Source organism: Dermochelys coriacea, chromosome 11 (genome assembly GCF_009764565.3).
Source record: "Dermochelys coriacea isolate rDerCor1 chromosome 11, rDerCor1.pri.v4, whole genome shotgun sequence".
Lineage (NCBI taxonomy): Eukaryota > Metazoa > Chordata > Testudines > Dermochelyidae > Dermochelys > Dermochelys coriacea.
In genome coordinates, this window is record NC_050078.2 from 43,801,814 (window position 1) to 43,821,657 (window position 19,844).

At 40.1% G+C, this 19,844-nt stretch overlaps 1 protein-coding gene across 8 annotated transcripts in view; it reads right to left on the reverse strand.

Annotated features, from left to right (window-relative positions):
- The window catches only part of LNPK (lunapark, ER junction formation factor), an 82,215-nt gene that overhangs the window by 23,681 nt on the left and 38,690 nt on the right, over nucleotides 1–19,844 (reverse strand). For 7 of the 8 annotated variants that reach the window (XM_038422060.2, XM_038422058.2, XM_038422061.2 and 4 more), the window contains 3 exons: nucleotides 18,416–18,640; nucleotides 2,233–2,338; nucleotides 1,375–1,445 (listed from right to left, as the gene is read on the reverse strand). In XM_038422060.2, the coding sequence (XP_038277988.1) occupies nucleotides 1,375–1,445; nucleotides 2,233–2,338; nucleotides 18,416–18,640 (402 nt within the window). The remainder of the gene's footprint in view (nucleotides 1–1,374; nucleotides 1,446–2,232; nucleotides 2,339–18,415; nucleotides 18,641–19,844) is intronic. The other variant, XM_043505372.1, reaches the window with a different exon arrangement.

Sequence of the window (19,844 nt, forward strand, 5' to 3'; positions counted from 1 at the left end):
ACCTTGATGTGGTGGGAAGGCTTGAAAATTCTCATGACCTGGAGAGCTTTTCCAGCAGGAGTTTAACTTCTGGTAGGACCACTCTAGCCAGCCAGGTCAAAGAGTAGGGGCCAGACAAAAAGCAGTCCATTGCTGAGGTAGACAAGATTCCTAGCCCCAGTAGGCAGCTCGTCTAGGAGAAGACATACTCTGTATTAAAACTGGAGCTAGCCAGTCATGGCCCACAGACTTTGGCAGAGCAGCCACTTTCTTCTTCAGTCTGCAGCAACATTAGGCTGTGGGCCACGACTGGCTAGCTCCAGTTTTAATACAGAGAATGTCACTTTGGCCATCAATGGGATCTGCATATGATTGTCTCAATTGTTTCTCCTTCACCTTGCAAAGTGCTGCATCTTTGTTTGGCAGACCACCTGTTGAACCTTCTGCACCGGTAGAAAAAATGGCCAAAAAGCATGAGAGAATTACGACCGATTTGCTACCACTTTGAAAAATTCTTTGTGTAGGTCTACAGTCCTTAAATGTAGCTCATCCATCAGACTCGATGGAAGACTCCATTATTACTTGAAAAATAATCAGTTCTCGTGGTATTTAGTAAGGAAAGCCACGTTTGTGTTGGAAAAATATTATCTGCTGTCCAATAATTTAAAATACACTTTTGTAAAAGACCAAACAAGTCTCTTTCTTGCACATTTTGACTGTTTGTTGCTCAGACTGATACAGAGAATGCATTCTGTAATGTCAATGAGAAATAAAATAATATATTTCCTATTGTGCTATATATTTTCTGCCAGACAGAGAGACAGATCCCCATGAGTAGTGGAGAGAGAAGAGAGATGCCTTAAACTCTTACACACATTAGACTTACTGTAGTTTTATTTTGCCTCTTTTGTACATCATCTGTGTTCAAAAAAGAACTGTCTGTCTTAAGTTATTGTCAGCCATAAATTGACATATAACCTCCAGGGCTTGTTCCTACTCCTGTTTTGATGCCTCCTTGAGATCTTCTTGCCAAAAGAAGATGTTCTTTAAGTTCTGGCAAAGCGGAGAACTTTAATGTCAGATAGTTTTTAGCTATAAAACCCTTTTGAGGTCTATTCATAGCCCATAGTGATTCTCAAGGATGTTTTGGAAGAGGCTTATTTCTCCTGAATAGTTTTACACACACAATATACTCGGTCTGAAGGTTGTAATAAAGTACTTTTTTAAAATTTAAAAATGTATCCTTAGCTACTGAATAGTAAATTACCATAAGTGGTATTTTTTAGCTTGTATTAAGTATTTAACTAGAATCAAAATGTTACAGTACTGCAACAGTCTCTCAAGAAGTACAAAACTTATTTTTTAAAAGAACAGACTATATAAGTTAGTTCTTACCAATGTATTCAAACTCCTCCTTCAGAGCCATACCATTATGAGAAAAACACTGTTGACATATAAGGGCATACCTTAAAAAAAAAAAAAGAAAAAAAAAGGGAAAAATACAGGTGTTAAGTTGAAGCTAAGTATTGAGACAATGGAACAGCTGTATAGTATTAAAGCTGAGCAACTTTCAGTATACTTAAAATGTTATTAACAAGTAATGCCCAATCCATCTATGAAGAATGTACTGGTTAGCAGGGTCTCTTCATTTACACATTAGCAAAAGACAAGTTTTGAATCATAATCTTAAAAATTAAACCAAGATGGTTAGGTCTTAACCTATCACGTAGCTGCAATTTAAGTGTCTAACGGTTTCATACTAGACTCAATAGAAGCCACATCAAAAATACTGGTAATTCAACTTTTATGAGGAAATACAATGATCTGATTAATAGTTCCTCTAACAGAGTTAGAAGGCCATCTTAGTGGGTTTGGGACAATTCAACAGGCAATTAGTTATAAGCAATTAAAATGATGACACGTGAAAAGAAATTAAGAGTCTCGGATGTTTTTAGGTGATAGTTTAATTCATTCTCCCACTCAAGCTTCAATAAGGCTTTTCTTTTTCACTGGTGCACTATCATTTTAAAACTGCTCATGCTAGGGTTTACGCTTCTGAGAGTGGGGTTAAAAAAAAAAAAAAAAGAGTTCAGGCAAGGCATTAGAGAGCCAGTTCATTAGGAAAACTGTATATGAAACCACCACCAAACATAAGCAGCAGAATTCTAGAACATCTAATCCTGCACAAACAAAAAACAGACTTTCAACTCATTGTGTATATGCTGTTACTTATTATCATTAGCAAAATTTTACCTGTTCTGCGGACCATCACCAACTAAGTATTCAACAACTCTATCCAAAGCTCCCCTTTCTCGAGGAAGAATAGGTCTTGCTAAAGGAGGGCCTGGTGGATGGAGGCCTAACAAATGAAGTAAACATAATGAATTGACTTTTAACAACAGCGTCGTACTACATAATGTACTAGTTCTACTGTACATGCTAATACAGTGTATTAATATGTGCAGTAATTTTAAACCGTCATATTTGTGAAATCCACTAGGGAAGTTGTACCACTTTAGATAAAGCTCAACATAGTTGGACTGCAGCTAGTTTTCTTTTCTCCAACATGTCATTCTTAAAATTCAATTGCTCTTGCTGTTTAAATCTTTCAGTTTTATCAGTTACTAAATGTGAAATCAAAGTTATGATTTCTAAATCACTCATTTAAAAATACTGGTAAGTTTAATACTAAAGTTACTGTTGTTCAAAAGTCAAATCTTTGAGGAAAAGGATTATAAAAAAAGCAAGTTTCAGAGTAGCAGCCGTGTTAGTCTGTATAAGCAAAAAAGAAAAGGAGTACTTGTGGCACCTTAGAGACTAAAATTTATTTGAGCATAAGCTTTTGTGAGCTACAGCTCACTTCGTCACGAAAGCTTATGCTCAAATAAATTTGTTAGTCTCTAAGGTGTCACAAGTACTCCTTTTCTTTTTTTTCTTTTTTTTTTTTAAATAAAAAAAAGCAAAAATCCACCCTTGTAAACTGAAGAACATTTGAAGGAAGGTGTATGAATACACAGCATGTCCAATTCTCATTTAACTTAAGGCCCATTAACACCATGTTGTCAGCGTAAAGAGATGCTTACAGTAGGTGTAAATATCAGAGCACACTGGTGCTTGTGTATTTGCTGGAATAAGGGATCTCACTTCAAAATACTTTTGCTCTCACTGCCTATATTAGCCAGACTAGGTAGAAACTAGGGGGGCAGAAATTCACCTGCTCTTCAAATATAGATTACCAAAAAACCAAAAGGTTAGACAAAGTCAGTCTAGACAGCCCAAAATGAGAATCTTAAAAATATAATCTTGCGTATCAGCATCTTAATACCAACAATGGACAACAGAATCTCTCTTAGTACCAAAATGGCATTACTTAAAAATAGGTACTGCAGAGAACAGATGAGGAATCCAAGACTGAACACAAAAATGCTGTTATAAGCAAAGAAATTAAGTGAAGCTAAAGAGCGATCTCGTTCAGCAGTACAGTAGTTGGGGAAGGCTATTGGTGCATTCTTTCCTGTCAATTTAAAGGATCAAACAGAAAAAAATTAAAGTAAATTTACGACCCCAAACTATTTTAGAGGGCAAGCCTTAACTTTTTGCATTGCCATTAGTATTACTGGAAATTTATGACAGGTTTCAGAGTGGTAGCCATATATCTGTATCGGCAAAAACAATGGAGGAGTCCTTGTGGCACCTTAGAGGCTAACAAATTTATCTGGGCATAAGCTTTCATGGGTTTCATGAACCCACTTCATCAGATGCATGGAGGGGAAAATACAGGAGTAGGTATAAATACGTGAAAAGATGGGAGTTGCCTTACCAAGTGCGAGGTCAGTCTAACGAGACAATTCAATTAACAGTAGGATACCAAGGGAGGAAAAATAACTTTTGTAGTGGTAATGAGAGTAGCCCATTTCAAACAGTTGACAAGAAGATGTGAGTAACAGTAGCAGGAAATTAGGTTTAGGTTTTGTAATGACCCAACCACTCCCAGTCTTTATTCAGGCCTAATGTGATGGTGTCCAGTTGGAGTCTGTTTCTGAAGTTTTTTTGTTGAAGAATTGCGCAAAAGAATAAAATGAACACAAATCTGACATCAGGAAATATAACATTCAAAAATCAGTAGAACACTTCAGTCACTCAATAACAGACCTAGAAAGCTTATGCCCAAATAAATGTGTTGGTCTGTAAGATGCCACAAGGACTCCTCATTGTTTTTGGAAATTTATGAACACCTGTGGTAGAAAACCTGTCAACTGTTGCTTCAATGAGGTTTCATCTCTAGTAGAGATGCCATATTATGGATCATCTCCCTCCCATTTGAAATCATGAAATCTCCCTTCTGGAAACTATAGCAGTTGATGCAACATGAAAAAAATAGCGATGAGAAAGAATTTACATACTTTTAGTCATTTTTCATAAGTGTTTTGTCCTCTCTAATTAATTTCACAATCAGATTTTGCTTCTTTTTGTCTCTCCTCATACAGAAATAAGACCACCCAACTCTCCATAGACCAGAGTTTGGGAACAGTGGGTCTGCTGTACAAGATACAAGCAACCTGAAAAACCTGCAAATTTTATTTCCTGTAGCTTTAACTCTTCTCTTCCTTACTCCTGTAGTTGTCAGCCACATTATGAAAAGATTCTTGTCAAATTAATTTTTAAAATCTAAAGTAGTCTCAATTATACAAAACCAATCAAGTATTAAAAATTATTATTCCATTTCCCCAAACTCTCTCATTAGCACTCAAGAGTCAAAATTTGGCCAAGAGCTTAATGAATAATAACACAAGTACCCTGTGATACACTGATAACAAATACTGGACAGATCTTACTATTGTCAATGCCAGCTACCTCCTCTCCCATTACTGGATGCCTACATAAATACACTGAGTAGCATTCCATATTTTAAAGGGAAATTTGCTTCAAACCCAAAATAGTTCTATGCCCTGAAATTTGCAATTCTCTAATCTTCAGAAATAAATCTTACATTGCCATATCATTTTTCTAGTGTCCCATAAGTGAGTTTGAAAGTTTGTCCAGACTTCATACTGAAAATTTTTTTGTTCCAAATTTTAAGCAGTTCATCAAAACTCAAACTGCTTTTGAAAATAGGGTAATAATGCAGGTGGTAAGGATGAACACCTTTGGCTTAGACTTCATCCACACTTAACTTTTATGTTTAACAAATCTGAATTGAAAGAATTTGTTAATAGATTAAAGCTACAACCCAAACGCTGATTCATGAATAACCAATTTTAAGGTAAACAATGTTAATTAACATTAATTACAATGTACTGTTGCAGTACCATTCAATGTCAAGGCCCTAACATTTGACATCCCTCAAAATGCAACACAGGAAAATTTCTGACTACATTTTTTTGGTAATGATTCACAAACAAAACTGCACTTTGAATGAAAAAGGCCTTTGAAAACCTATGTTTAAGATAATAAAGAATGCTGACAGAAAAGGTTGTGTGTGTTTTCCATAACTTCCCATTCCTGCAATAGATAAAGGGGTAGAAAAGTGACGTACATGTACTGAAATATAGAATGAAGAATTGCAAAATGGTAAAATTAAGAGCTTTGTTAGCTCTATTTTAATAATTTGTAATTATGGATAGCGAATGGGTTTAGATGAGGCAACACTTAGGCCAAGGCCTTGCCTGGCATAAGTGTGGTTTTGCCAAATCCTCTTTGATATAAATTGTTGTTTTGTTTAAATTGATACTATTGCTAGCAAGATACATAATGTGTCATGTTGGAAGATGTAAATAAGATACACAAACATGTAATGATAAATATAAAATCCCAGGTTTCTGGGAAAGTTAGGAACAGAGTAACATAGAATGACATGACCCCAAAACTGCAAAACCAGCAAGAAAAATTAGGTAAGTTAGGTAACTGAAGTTTGCACGTGCATATTGTATGGGTTACACACACACACACACACACACACACACACACACACACACACAAAAAAAGGGGTGATGTGGTAAAAGCCTAGTAGATAAAATTAAGTAATCTAGAAATGTATAAAAGACTCAAGTGAACAAAGCCCAAATTAGAGAGATTGCACCAGAAGCTGTAGGAATGGGACTGAAGGACTAGACCAAGAGATCAGAGAAGGTGATGATCATCATGGAAGGTGGAAGAACTTTCCAGTGCTCTGGAAGGTAGTAATTTGGGCCCATTTACCTATTCTCTCTTGTCTGTTATTGGCAAAAGCATATGTTCAGACATTATAAGTTACAATACTTCTGTCTGAAATTGTATAAATAAAGAAAAAAATTAATTAAGCCTAAATTGGGTGGACTTGCAACTCAGTTTCCCACTTTGACATCAAACATCCCTGGATGGGCATGAGTCCATGATGTCTTGTTCCTTGTTGTCACTTCCAGCTCTTCAAGATTATGAAGGCTCCAGATACTAACAAGGCTTGGAGGCTATAGAGAACAGTGCCCTGGCCTCCAGCCATGGTGTTGTCCAACACCCAGACAAGAAAGTACGTTCTCATAATCATAATGGAGGAGTATGTTAATATAATTTGCCACAGAGAAGTATTTGAAAGAAAAGTCTTAGCCAAGGAAGAACCTTGGGACATAGCTGAAAAGACTTAAACAGTAAAGTTGAGAATAATAAGAACTATAAAAATTCCTATGAAAAGGGACTGTATATAGAAGTAGTATATTTAATGATCTTGTGTCTGAGGAACAAGTTAAAGAATGCTGCAACCAGTTACAAGTACAGAATAGAGAGGTTGTGGCCAATGACCAAATGACAACCACAGTATTTGCTCTTGGTCAAAATCAAATCAGTGAGTTACGACAATGAGAAACAGATTGTTGTGCAGTTACGGAAAGATGGAACACACACTAATATGTCCAAGAATATAAAGTGCAATCAAACTATAGGGAATTTAAGGAAACGTAAGGATATTGGTACTAGTGAGGACTTGTCCCATCTGTACCTTTGGGAAGATGATAATGGCTATTCTGATTTGTATTCCCCCTCAACCTATAAACCGTTTTGCTAAAATGCTGGCCACTATTAACATTGAAGAATATAGACCTCTCTAATTGTTAAAAGTTTGTATTAAGTCATGGAAGGACAAATTCAGTGGGGGATGCCACTCACCACAAGGATCCATGAAAATGTTTGTTAAGTTTGTTTGTACTAGAAACAGAGAAAAAGGTTGGGAGGGGGCTCTGGGCTAGGCCTGGGGCAGGGGTTGGGGTACAGGAGGGGGTACAGGGTGCTCTCTCTGTGAGGGGGGGTCAGGGCTACGGCTTTGGGTGCAGGAGGGGGTTCAGAGTGCAGAAGGGGGTATGGGGTGCTGGCACCGGGAGTGGGCTCATAGTTGGGGGTTCAGGTGCAGGACGGGATTTCAGGTGCTGGCTCTAGGAGGGGCCTCAGGGTGGGGCTTGGGATGCAGGAGGGGCTTCAGGGTGCAGGAGGAGGTATAGGGTGCTGGCTCAGGGAGGGGGGTGGGGTGCGGCCTCCCCCGGGCAGAACTTACCTCTGGTGACTCCCAGTCAGCAGCGGGCGCAGTGAGGCTAAGGCAGGCTCCCTGCCTACCCCAGCCACACACCACTCCCAGAACGGGCCAAAAGTGCACTGCACCTCTCTGCAAGCCCCACCCTACACAACTCTCCCGGCCAATGGGAGCTGCGGGGGCAGTGCTTGCAGGCAGGACCAGCGCACAGAAGGAGACCCCTGCCCCTGGGGCTGCACTGGCTGCTTCTGGGAGCGGCATGGGGCTGGGGTAGGCAGGGAGTCTGCCTTAGCGGCAGCCACACTACACTGTTGGAGATCGCGATCAACTGGGAGATCCTCTAGGATCGACCAGTCGATCGTGATCGACCAATTAGTGACCACTGTTCTAAACTAATACAAAGTCTTACTTCAAGAGGCAGCTTTGCATATACACATACAGACTAATGTATCATCATAATACACATATCTCATGCAATGTATTGTATTTTCCTAATAAAACAAATTTTTTGTACATTTTGAATATAAAAGTAGGTTGAAAAATCAGAAAAAAACTGAATACTTTTTGTAAAACTCAGGAATTTTTTAGTAAAAATCTGTTTAAACTGAAAATGAAGGGGCTTATAAGTTGTATGTTTATTTTGTAATTTTTTGTTTTATATATTGTAGGCACCTGTGTTTTGAAGCACTCAAAATATAGGGGAAAAATTTATGAATGGCTCACTCCTCAAACCAAATACAATCTGAGTTTATATATTTGTGACATAACTCGCCAACTGAGGAGCATCAAAAATCCACATTAATCAGTTAAAAATGTTTAAAGGGAAAGCATAATATTATTAATATTCTGCAAAATGGTTCTTGGAATATTTTCTAAAATGCTTGTTAAACTGTATTAAAACCAACTGCAATTTTTAGGAACAACTGGCTTCTCTTGGCAGTTTATATTTGAATATATAGAAATAATTGCTCCTTCATATAGTTTACTTTAAAAATGTAGTAGTTGGGAAGGGAACCCACAAGTGACTGAAGCAGTCACTAAATTGAAACTGGTATTAACCTCAATTCCAGTATTGGTTCAGCCTGACTATTCACAACCTTTTGTGTTGGAATTAGCGGCTACAGAAATAGCACTGGGAGTCGTCTTGGGTCAACACAGAAATTCAAAACTCAGACCAACTGCTTACACATTGAGATATTAACTCCTGTAGAACAGAAATATACCTGGTATGAAAGACATATGTTAGCTACATTTGGACTGATAAGCATTTTGCTTATATTGTGGGACCATAATCTTTAATTATCAATACACACCACAGTACAATTCTTGTTATTTGCCCAAGCATTAATGGAAACCCCAAAGAGGGCTAATCAGTTACTCACAATAATGAGGAAGCTGAAAGTCACACTATAACTATACATAATGTGAAATGCAATGGGTGCATATATATTAATAGATGTTTGACAAGCTTTAAAAGATATCCGCATAGGGAAAATGCATAGCCTTATTACCAACAAATATCTGCTGGACTGGTATAGGAATGAAACAACTAGTCACAGAGGTTAATATCCTCTGGAATCTAGCTGTGGTAACAATGTCATCTCAATTATAATTACTATACAAAAAGCTATTTTTTTTTTAAAAAAAGAAGTCTTTCCCCCCGACTTTCCCTGCCAATAAAGTAATCATCCTCAAAGACTCCAATTTTAAGGAACATGTACCATGTCCAGCCATGTACCTCACATACTGGAAGACACTCACATGAATGGTGGCAAGCACCTCTTCTGGACTGCTGCACAGAAGTGCAAGCCAAATGGATCTGCTGATGTGGTGCCCTAGGGGCCATGCAACCAATCTATGGTATAGATCATAATAATGAAACAGAAACCCAAGAAAGAAATCATCTCAACTGCCAGTACAGCTGAGTACCTAGAATAGACATAAAAAGTGTGAAATAAAGACTATCGTGTGGTTATACAACAGTAAAAATACAATCATGGACGGAAAGCGTGCCCATTCCATCAGCTCAATTGGTGTTTTATTCTTAAATTCAAAACTATAATTGAATCAGTCAAAATTATACCTATACTCAAATTTGTTGAGCCAGTAGTAGTAGTAGTAGTAGTAGTAAAGCGTCAACTAAGCTTTGGCACTCAGGCTTTGCAATTACTACCTAACTTTAAAATACCTCTTGTAAAATTAAATTTACACTTAAGTCTTTATTAAAATAACATATAAACCGTTGAATTCACATGCAAGAACAATTAAATACAATGTATAGTTAGATAGAGTAAGTATTACACCCAGTTACTGGGATCAAATTAATACAATTGGGGAACATCCAGATATGACATTTAATTTTAAGATAGTATTATGGATACCTGTGTTGATAATTGTCGTAATGCTTATAATGCGTTATAAGATAAAGTGGATTTGTGGCTCAGTTTCCCACTTGAAGCCCCAACAAAAATCAGTTAATCTGATGAAAGCTATGAAAATGAATAGTTATGCTTTCTACCATCTCCAGTTGGCTTGAAGACCCCATCCCATCTTTACGGGTGATGACCAGTTATACTGCCTTTCACCTCCTCGCTGGACTACTGCAATGCAATATACTTGGACAAGAAGCCATCAACGCTTAGGAAACTCAGAGTATAAAATGTTGAAGCATGTCACCTAAGCAGCATGGGTTATGATCAGCACAACAAACCTGCTCTCTGCTTTGACACTGGTTTCCCCACAGACTATTCAATCAAGTTCAAGATCTTGGTCCTTATCTTCAAAGTTGCTTAATAGCCTAGACCCAAAATATTGAAGAGACTGCCTAAAGCACCAGAAGGAAGCGCACTCTCAACAACTCTGCTCCTCAGGCACAACAGAACTTACTACCTTTAATATTACGACTTTAAGAGTAAAGCTCACCCATGCAGGAGATAAAGCCTTCTTTGGTGGACAGTGCCAGACCGTGGAATAAACTCCCACAGGAACTAGCTACCACCAGAAACCTGAGCATCTACCACTAAGTGAAATGTACCTTTGCCTTCCCTAACAAAACAAAGCAACATGTATTAATTTATAAATATATAATACTAAAAACTGTACAAGATTCCCCCCTGGGGGGAGAAAGTGAGAGAAAAAGTTAACCACACGACAGATGTTCATCAGATGGAGAGTTTTTTGCAGTAGAGCATTGAGCAGATACTACAGTGATGAGGGGCTGTATAAGAACCTAAACAGAACACAATATATGGAAAAATCATGTTAATTACATGCTGTGTGAAGACAGACAAGAACCATAATTATACACAGTAAGAAGGGCACCCAGAAAAAGACAGTTACCTTTTTTTTTGGTAACTGGTGTTCTTTGAGATACGTTGCTCATGTCATAAGAATGTTCTTATGAACATAAGAATGTCCATTCCATTGTAGGTGTGTGTGCTCGCCATATGCACCGGTGCTGGAAGTTTTCCTCTCAGTGGTATCCATAGGGGACCAGCTCTGGCGTCCTCTGGAGTGGTGCACGTATGCTGCGGTATAAGGGTATTGCTGGTTCTCCCCACCGTCAGTTCCTTCTTTCTGGAAACTCCAACAGTGGGGAAGGATGACGGGTCATGGAGTGGACATGAGAAACATCCTGAAGAATACCAGTTACTGAAAAGGTAATCAGTGACCGTCTGAAGACGGCACGAGCGGAGTGCTCCACACCAATGCCATGGTGCTGGGAGCAGAGTCTGACCTAGATGGCTCCAGTTCCAGCGCTGATTCCATAAGGACTGCCCGAAGATGTTTTGTCCAAGGTTTAAAACCCTTACAGATATGACACTTGTCACTGATCTGGTTCTCGCCCAGGCACCTTGGACAGCTACTATGGGGATCGCTGATGGGCATCTTTTTTTTTTTTTTAATAAACACAGCGGTCACAGGGTTTGAAGCCTGGGGATCAGAGCATGCCCTGCCCCTAGGCAGAGTCCCATCTGAGACTAACTCACTCACTCACTCCACTAAGGGAAACTACTAACAACTTTAATATATTTACAGGCAAGGTTCGTAAGAATGACAGACGGAAAAGGGCCAGGGCCTTGTCATGCTGTCGTAATTAGATGGCTTGAAGAGATCTTATCAGGAGGCAATCGCAAGGAACCAGTTCGAAAATTAAGCACTTGCTTGTACTGAATTGAGTCCTGCCCCTATGAACTCTATTCTTTCGACCAGGATTAGGATGGACTTCTGGAAGATCAACAAAAGGCCCAAAATATCAAAGGTCAACTGGATGAACCATATGTCGGCCTTTATTTCAGCTCTGGACCAGTGCTTGATCAGCCAGTCATTGAGGTATAGGAACATGTGGACCCCTTTTTCCTTGGAAGGCCGCTGCTACTGCCATACATTTCATGAAAATGCACAGGGCGGCGGACAGGCCAAACGGGAGCACTGTGAACTGGTGGCGATTTTGGTTTACTACAAATCTTAGGAAACGTCTGTGACCAGGAAAGATCACAATATGGAAATAAGCATTCTTTAGATTGAGGGCAGCGTACCAATTCCTGGGATCCAGCAAGAGAATAATGGAGGTCAAGGAGACCATGAGGAACTTCAGGTTCCTAAGATATCAGTTGAAACCACGCAGGTCTAAAATGGGTCTGACATCCTTGTTGACTTTTGGGATTACTAAGTAACAGGAGGAGAACCCTCTTCCCCTCAAGTTCCAACAGGAGCTCCTGAGAAGGTCTCTGAAGAGGGATGAGGGTGGGAAAAGCTAGATGGACAGGAATTAAATGGTGCAACCCAGTTTCATGGTGTTGAGAACCCATCGGACAGAAGTAATGTGAGTCCAGTATCCAGGAAATAGGAAAAGCAGTTGGAAAACAGGTGAGTAACTGGATCCATTGTAAAAGGGGCTGTAATGCTGACTTTGAGTGCTTTGACAACTCGGGGTGCCTGGAGGCCAGTTGCATAAGGCCCGACAAGGATGATGGAGGAGGCGGCCTGTGCCTAAACCCTCTATTCTTTCTCTTCTGTTAGTCTTAACTGGCTGCCCGAGGGAAGGAATGGCTGGTCTGTATTGTTTTCTTGTACTTGCTAGTACATTGAGACCCAAGGACTTCATTGTCACCTGGAAGTCCTTAAGGCTGTGCAGCCTAGCATCCGTCTGCTCTGAGAAGAGTGATGAACCCTCAAAAAGAAGGTCCTGAATGATGTGCTGCACTTCCTGAGGAAGTCCCGATATTCCAAACAGGAGCTCCTACACATAGTCACCGTGATCGCCAATGATCTGGCCACAGAGCCAGCAGCGTCCAGGGCTGTTTGTAAGGAGGCCTGGGTTACAGTTTTCCCTTCCTCGAGAAGCGAGGAAAAATCCTGTCTGGAATCCTGGGGAAGAAGGTCCTTGAATTTGAGCAATGACTCCCACATGTTGAAGTTGTAGCACCCTGCTGATTTGCTATACTCAGTTGTAGGCCCCCTGAGGAGTAGGTCTTGCACCCAAAGTCGTCCAGATTTTTAGGGTCCTTCACCTTGGGAATAGAACCCAGTTGTTCCTGGCGGTCTCATTCATTGGTTGCCGCAACTACCAATGATCTCAGGGGGGCAGATGGGATGCATAAAATGAAACTCCTACTTCTTAGCCATGGGCAGTGGGTGAACCCCCACTAGCCTGCCGGCCCCGCCCCTTCTGCCCAAGGCCCCACCCCCTGCATGCCAGAGCCCTGAACTCCACTCCATAACTGGAGAAGCCCTGAGGGCCCCTCCACAACCGGAAGACTCTGGCCTGCCAGCCACAGCCATGCCGGCCTGGCCCCCCAAGCACCGGCACGGCAGAGCCAAAACACCCCCACCCCAAATGAGTACCGCATCAGCCCCAGTGCCCAGCCAGCCCACGCCAGCCGCTGGCTCCCCTCCTCCTGGTTCTCCCGCCAGACCGGGCCCCCCCGCCTGCCGTTGGCTTGCCGCATCCTTCCTCACTCCCCCACCTCAAAGGGGGTGGGGGGACATGGAAAGCCAGCGGGGACCTCCTGAGAGCGAGGGGTGGAGTGGAGGATGTCAGGCAACAGCAGTAGGCGATTGGGTGGGGGCCTTGGGGAAGGGGCGGGGCCAACACATCTCAGGTATCTGGTGGCAGGTCAGCGGCAGCCAAGTTAGGGAACGCTAAGCCTTCCCGAGCCTATTATACCCGCTGCCCATGCCCTTAGTTGAAATAAAGTATTTATGCTCCTGAGCGTTGGTGGAAGGGAGGCAGGGGTTTGCAAAAGGGCTTTAATAGGGTCCATGATGGCATCATGTAGTTGTGGGCCACTTTGGATGGCCCCACTGGTGACAGGATGTCCAGGAGGCCATGTGTCACCTCCTTAACCATCTCCACTTGGACCCAAAAGGTCTTGATAAGCCTTATTGTCACCCAGCAGTGGAGAGTCTCCGGGTTCCACTGTAACCTCATCTGGAGAGAAGGAGGAAGCTAAAAATCAGATGGGAAGCCTCAATTGGTGCCAGCACAATCCTGGTTTTCCTCCCAGGGTTTGGTACCATGTTCAGTACCGGAGTCCAGTCCTGGGGTGTGTGCGCACTGTACTGGGGTGCCTCTGCCTTTGAGACAACCAAATAGGATCTCTGGAAGGGGTCCCTGGAGGCAGTGGTTAACCCTCACAGGTTCCAAAAGAGACTCTACATGGTGGTTGGGTCCCATAGGTCCCGTGGCTAGGCACCCGGAGGTCCTAATGAACTCAGTACCATGAAAAAACGAGAGCAGCCCAGGGAGCAGCATGTTCAGACACTTCAGCGACAGGATGAAAAAAGAGGAACACACTTCCTCTTCTGAGTCTGACGAGGAGGTGGTGTGCTGCGGAGACCAGGGTGGAGTCATGCAGCCTGGTGCTGGAGTAGGCCATCCATGGGACCTTGGTGCCGTGAATGCTGACTTCCCTTTGGACAGCTGGCCCGGTGCTGGTCTAGGTGTCAGCACTGACTCCCTGCCACTTGGGAGCACCACTGGTGCAGTTCTGACCCTCCGGCAGGGTCATATGATTCCTTGCAGATAGAAATGCTTTGGGGGTCAACAGGACCGCAAATTAATGAGTACACTGGTCTTGAGTAGGCCTCGTAGGACACTGCTACACTACGGCTATAGGCACCTCAAAGGCATAGACTTGTTGCATGCAGCTCAAGGTTTAAACCCCAGCAACCGGGTCATGCCTCAGCACTGGGACTAAGGACAGCTTCGCTGTATAAAAGCGGGGTTGTCCAAACCAGAGGTTCTCAACCTTTCCAGTCTACTGTACCCCTTTTCAGGAGTCTTGTGTTTTGTGTACCCCAATTTCACCTCACTTAAAAATTGATTGCTTACAAAATCAAACAAAAATACAAGCGTCACAGCACACTATTACTGAAAAATTGCTTACTTTATCATTTTTACCATATAATTATAAAATAAATCAATTGGAATATAAATATTTTACTTACATCTCAGTGTATAGTATACAGAGCAGTATAAACAAGTCATTGTCTGTATGAAATTTTAGTCTGTACTGATTTCACTAGTGCTTTTTATGTTACCTGTTGTAAAACTAGGCAAACATCTAGACGAGTTGATGCACCCCCTTGAAGACCTCTACGTAACTCCAGGGGTATACGTACCTCTGGTTAAGAGCCATTGGTCCAAACAATCTAAAACTACTTAAATTATCTAAACAATTTACACTAAATTTTGAGTAAAACCACTAAGGGATGAGATTGCCTAAGCAACAAGAGGTTCCAGCAACCATCACGGGCAGTAAAAAGGAACTGAAGGGCAAGGTCGGTGGGGCCCTATGCCACCACCCAGCTCTAAAGGCAGCACCACCGCTAGCAGCAGCACAGAAGAAAGGGTGGCAGTGGGGTGCTAAGTCTGCTATGGAAAGTGATATTTGTATGCTAATATCACTTTTCACAGCCTCCCTGCTAGCAAGTCTGCTGTGAAGTCTATGCTAGTAAGTCTGTTGTGAAAAGTGATATTAACAAATGTATAAATATCTCTTTAAGATGGTGTTAAATATAAAAAATGTGTTTTTAATTTATAAGGGGGGGTGGGGGGAGGGTCACACTCAGAAGCTTGCTGTGCGAAAGGGGTCACCAAAACGAAAAGTTTGTGAACCACTGTTTTAAGGTCACTGAGACAAAACATTCCCATTAAAAAGGAGTGGGCACAGCTGAATACAGGTGTGAATATAAAGCTTTAGAACATTAACAGCATACTATGGTCTGGAAAAAAAAAACTGAACACCTAAAATAATTCTAGTAATAATACATAAAAATTCAGTCTCCATTTAAAGTATTATAAGACTCTCCATAACACTTTATATTGCAAGCACATTTAATTGCTACATATGAACAGTCAATGCAGAGAAGTACATAAAGAAACCTAGAGGTATTAAACATGAGAACATGCTCCACAAGAGCATCTTCAATCACTTGCATACTAATAACTCTCAAACCATGCATCTTAGTCTTCATGCTGTTATGGACAACTGTAATTAATATAAACATCAAAAGTAATCATTGTATGAAGACTGGTCATTTTTGCAAAGCTTGGCAAACTCTCAACTACCTGCTGGTTATTAATTTTCAAACATATGGGAGCTCTGTTGTGGTACATGTTAAATTGATTCTCTTCTACAAAATACAGTAATAAAAATGAATGAATATTCTTACTTTAGAGATAATTAAGCCCATTCATATTTGTTGCAAGTGATGCATACACTTAGGTGGAAAGATACTTACTCTCATATTGCATTTAGTTTAGACTAAAATGTTGTGATTGAGAATGTACATGCACAAGAGTCAGGAAATCCAAAGATATGACTTCCACTGTAACCATGACATCTCAGGTTTCAGAGTAGCAGCCGTGTTAGTCTGTATTCGCAAAAAGAAAAGGAGTACTTGTGGCACCTTAGAGACTAAAATTTGAGCATAAGCTTTCGTGAGCTACAGCTCACTTCATCCAACGAAGTGAGCTGTAGCTCATGAAAGCTTATGCTCAAATAAATTTGTTAGTCTCTAAGGTGCCACAAGTACTCCTTTTCATGACATCTCACACACTGTTTGTAATTTCTGTATATGAGAAATAAATGAATCATCATATTATATACATATACACACACATATATGACAGAAACTACATATATGCAAGGGAAACATGTCAGTTACTAAAGGAAACAATTGAATTTGTGAATGTAAAATATTAGCCACAAAACTTGCATTAAGAGTTTATATTTTACTTAAAAAAAGAGTTGGCAACCGTGCATTGCAACACGCCCATTAAACACCTATTTCACTGTTCTATACTTAGAAGCTCAAATTCAGACAAACACACGTTAGTTCAATGTGCCTACATCTTAATATTGCTAAGGAAAATTACACAGTTAAATCATTAAATATGAGCAAACATTTAACCAATTATTTCAGCAATCCAAGGAGCATATGCTTTAGGTACATGCCAAGTTTGAACTTGTTAAACACTGCCATTAAGTAGAGCTGTTTGACTGCAATACATTTATTGGTGGGAAAACTTCACTTTGGTAACTTAAGAACGTAATCAGGATTCACTAAAAACTTTCCCCAGCACCTCAGTTTTAGTCTTGGCATAAAGATCATTTTCAAGTAGTTAATTGTTCAAGAACAGGGCATTACAATTAAAGTACCTTCTCTAATCATTCTATAGAATTTGCTACCATCATAGGCCAGTGTAAATTAACTTAATATGGTGAGAAGTTTAAATCCTGCTCCATTTAAAATCTTATCTCACTAAGTTGTTTTAAGGTATGGTAAAAATCCATTTAAAAATTCAATTGCCCAAGTTTCGAGAGAGAATCAATGTACTGATGTATTTTATTACTTAATGTAAGCCAAAAAACTTAAAAAAAATCACTATAAAACCTCCAAACTGGGGACATAAGAAGTCACAACTAAAAAAAAAACTTCTTGGCAACAGTATAAAGTGAACAAAAATTTCTCCACAGAATATGGATTAAATTGCAAAGAATGATATCAAGTATTTTTCATGAAAAAATTCCATTCTGAGTTTTGACCCAGAACTAAGCTGAAAAATAGCATCTGCAAAACAGGAACCCATTCAGAAGTGAACAGTTTGAAGTATCTTGTGTAACTCACTATTTTTTAAAACATCACAACAACTGCTAAACCCTTTTATTGGGCTACTGTATAAATTAACATTCCATTTTTAGAAAAATCCATCTATCTAGCAGAAAAGATTTTTTAGGATACACAGGTTTCAGAGTAGCAGCCGTGTTAGTCTGTATTCGCAAAAAGAAAAGGAGTACTTGTGGCACCTTAGAGACTAACAAATTTATTAGAGCATAAGCTTCGTGAGCTACAGCTCACTTCAAAAAATGCATCCGATGAAGTGAGCTGTAGCTCACGAAAGCTTATGCTCTAATAAATTTGTTAGTCTCTAAGGTGCCACAAGTACTCCTTTTCTTTTTAGGATACACAGTATTTTACACTATAACTCATGCTGCATCAACATCCCTGCTAGAATAAAAATTTAAATAAATGTCAAGATGCATAATAAAATATGTGCAGAGTTTAGTGAGAAACGAAGGTATACTGAAAGCGTTTTCCTTTTTACCCGATTTATACAAAATCTAGAGCTTTCCTAAACCACAAACATAAAAGGTATATTATACTGTTGACTACAGAATACTGCAAAGTTTTATTGCCATTTAAACAAAGAAGCCATAACAGTTAAATGAGCTCAGGCAATAGGTTTCAGTATCACAAGGTGCCAGCTGTAAAGAGTTATGGCTAATTGAATATGGAACTCCTGCTTAATCAGATAACTGCTCTGCTATTTCCAAATGAAATGCCATTTCCATACTGTCTGAAAATGGCCTGTTTTATTGGTAACCAGAGAAAACAATATAAACTGTAAATAACATTAAGTGCTCTGTTTACCCATTCCAGGCATTGAAGTAGCAGGGGATCCAGGACGTCTTGGTAACACATTTGACTGCAAGGCTGATGCAATGGTTCTTTCTGGGGGTCCACCAGGAGCTGAAGCATCCTTTTGCAGACCAGGAGATGCTGCTAGTGGACTTGGAGCTTTTGGAGATCCCTGTTTAGGGCTTACTGGAGTGGTTGCAGAGACATTTCTTTGAGCTGGGGTCCGCTGACGAATTTCTGACAGGAACATGTACATACTGAATTTAATGTTCGATACCATATTGCAAGTAACAAAAACACAAAGTATTACTATTTTAATCAGTAAGAGAAGTAAAAAGCAGGAAGTCAAATAAATGTATACAAGACTACACTACGAAGACCAATTATACTCTGATTAAACGTGCACTACAGTACAAGCAGTTTGATCAAATACACAATCCCATATTTTAATACTAGCATTTGGTTAACAACTGGTATATATTCAAAACAGAGCATCTCCAAAAGTGCACTAATAGAGAGGTAATAGCTTAGTATACATATCTTAGTATACAAAATGAGAGACATTAATTGCTAGAATTAACCTGCTATACTCAAACAAAAAACCTGAACACATTGACTGGCCACTAATTTACCCTATAGCTTAAATGTTTCCAAATATTGTTTTAAATTCTATGGAAGACTAAGTCATTTTGACTGCAACTGGTAAAGTATTCAGTTTGAATTCCCCAGCAGTATTGGTAGTAAACACCCTTAATTTTCCAAATTAGAAAATCTAATGGTCCCTTCTTGTCTTAATCTATAGATTTCAGTTTGACCAGTTCATCCAGCCTATTCTACCACCCTATTTTTTGAGTGTGTGCTTGATTTCTTATTGCAGCAACAATGCACTGAGGGGGAATGATGTACTATGGTGCTCCCCTCCTGCCTTTTTAAATAAGCGAAAAGCATGCTCAAACTGAATTATAGGCAGGTCATCAATATGGCAAACAATTTAAGGGGATCTCTTCAGTCCTCCTCACTCAGACAGAACTCCCATTTACACCAAAAGGAATTTTGTTTGAGTACTGCATTGGGCTTTGGGCAGTTACAACAATTTATGGCAGAACTGAATAGCCGCTGACTTAGCCACCCAGAAATTTGTTAACCAAAAAGTGATACAAGTCAGGAACAGCTTGAATAATGAAACAGCATTTTTCTCTCACACAATTTTCTCCTCACTGGTTCCTAATTATCACTGGCACAACCATTTTCAGGCATCAGTGCTCGTCTCAAATACCTACAAAATAATGCACAACACTTGGAAATCCACCCTAAACACATCGACAAATTCCTTCACTTCATCCTCCCCCACAACAATTTCACATTATCCAAATCATGGGCAGTAGGATGGCTCCCCAGTAAGCCAACTTCTTCCTGGGCCACCTGAAAGAAGAATTACTGG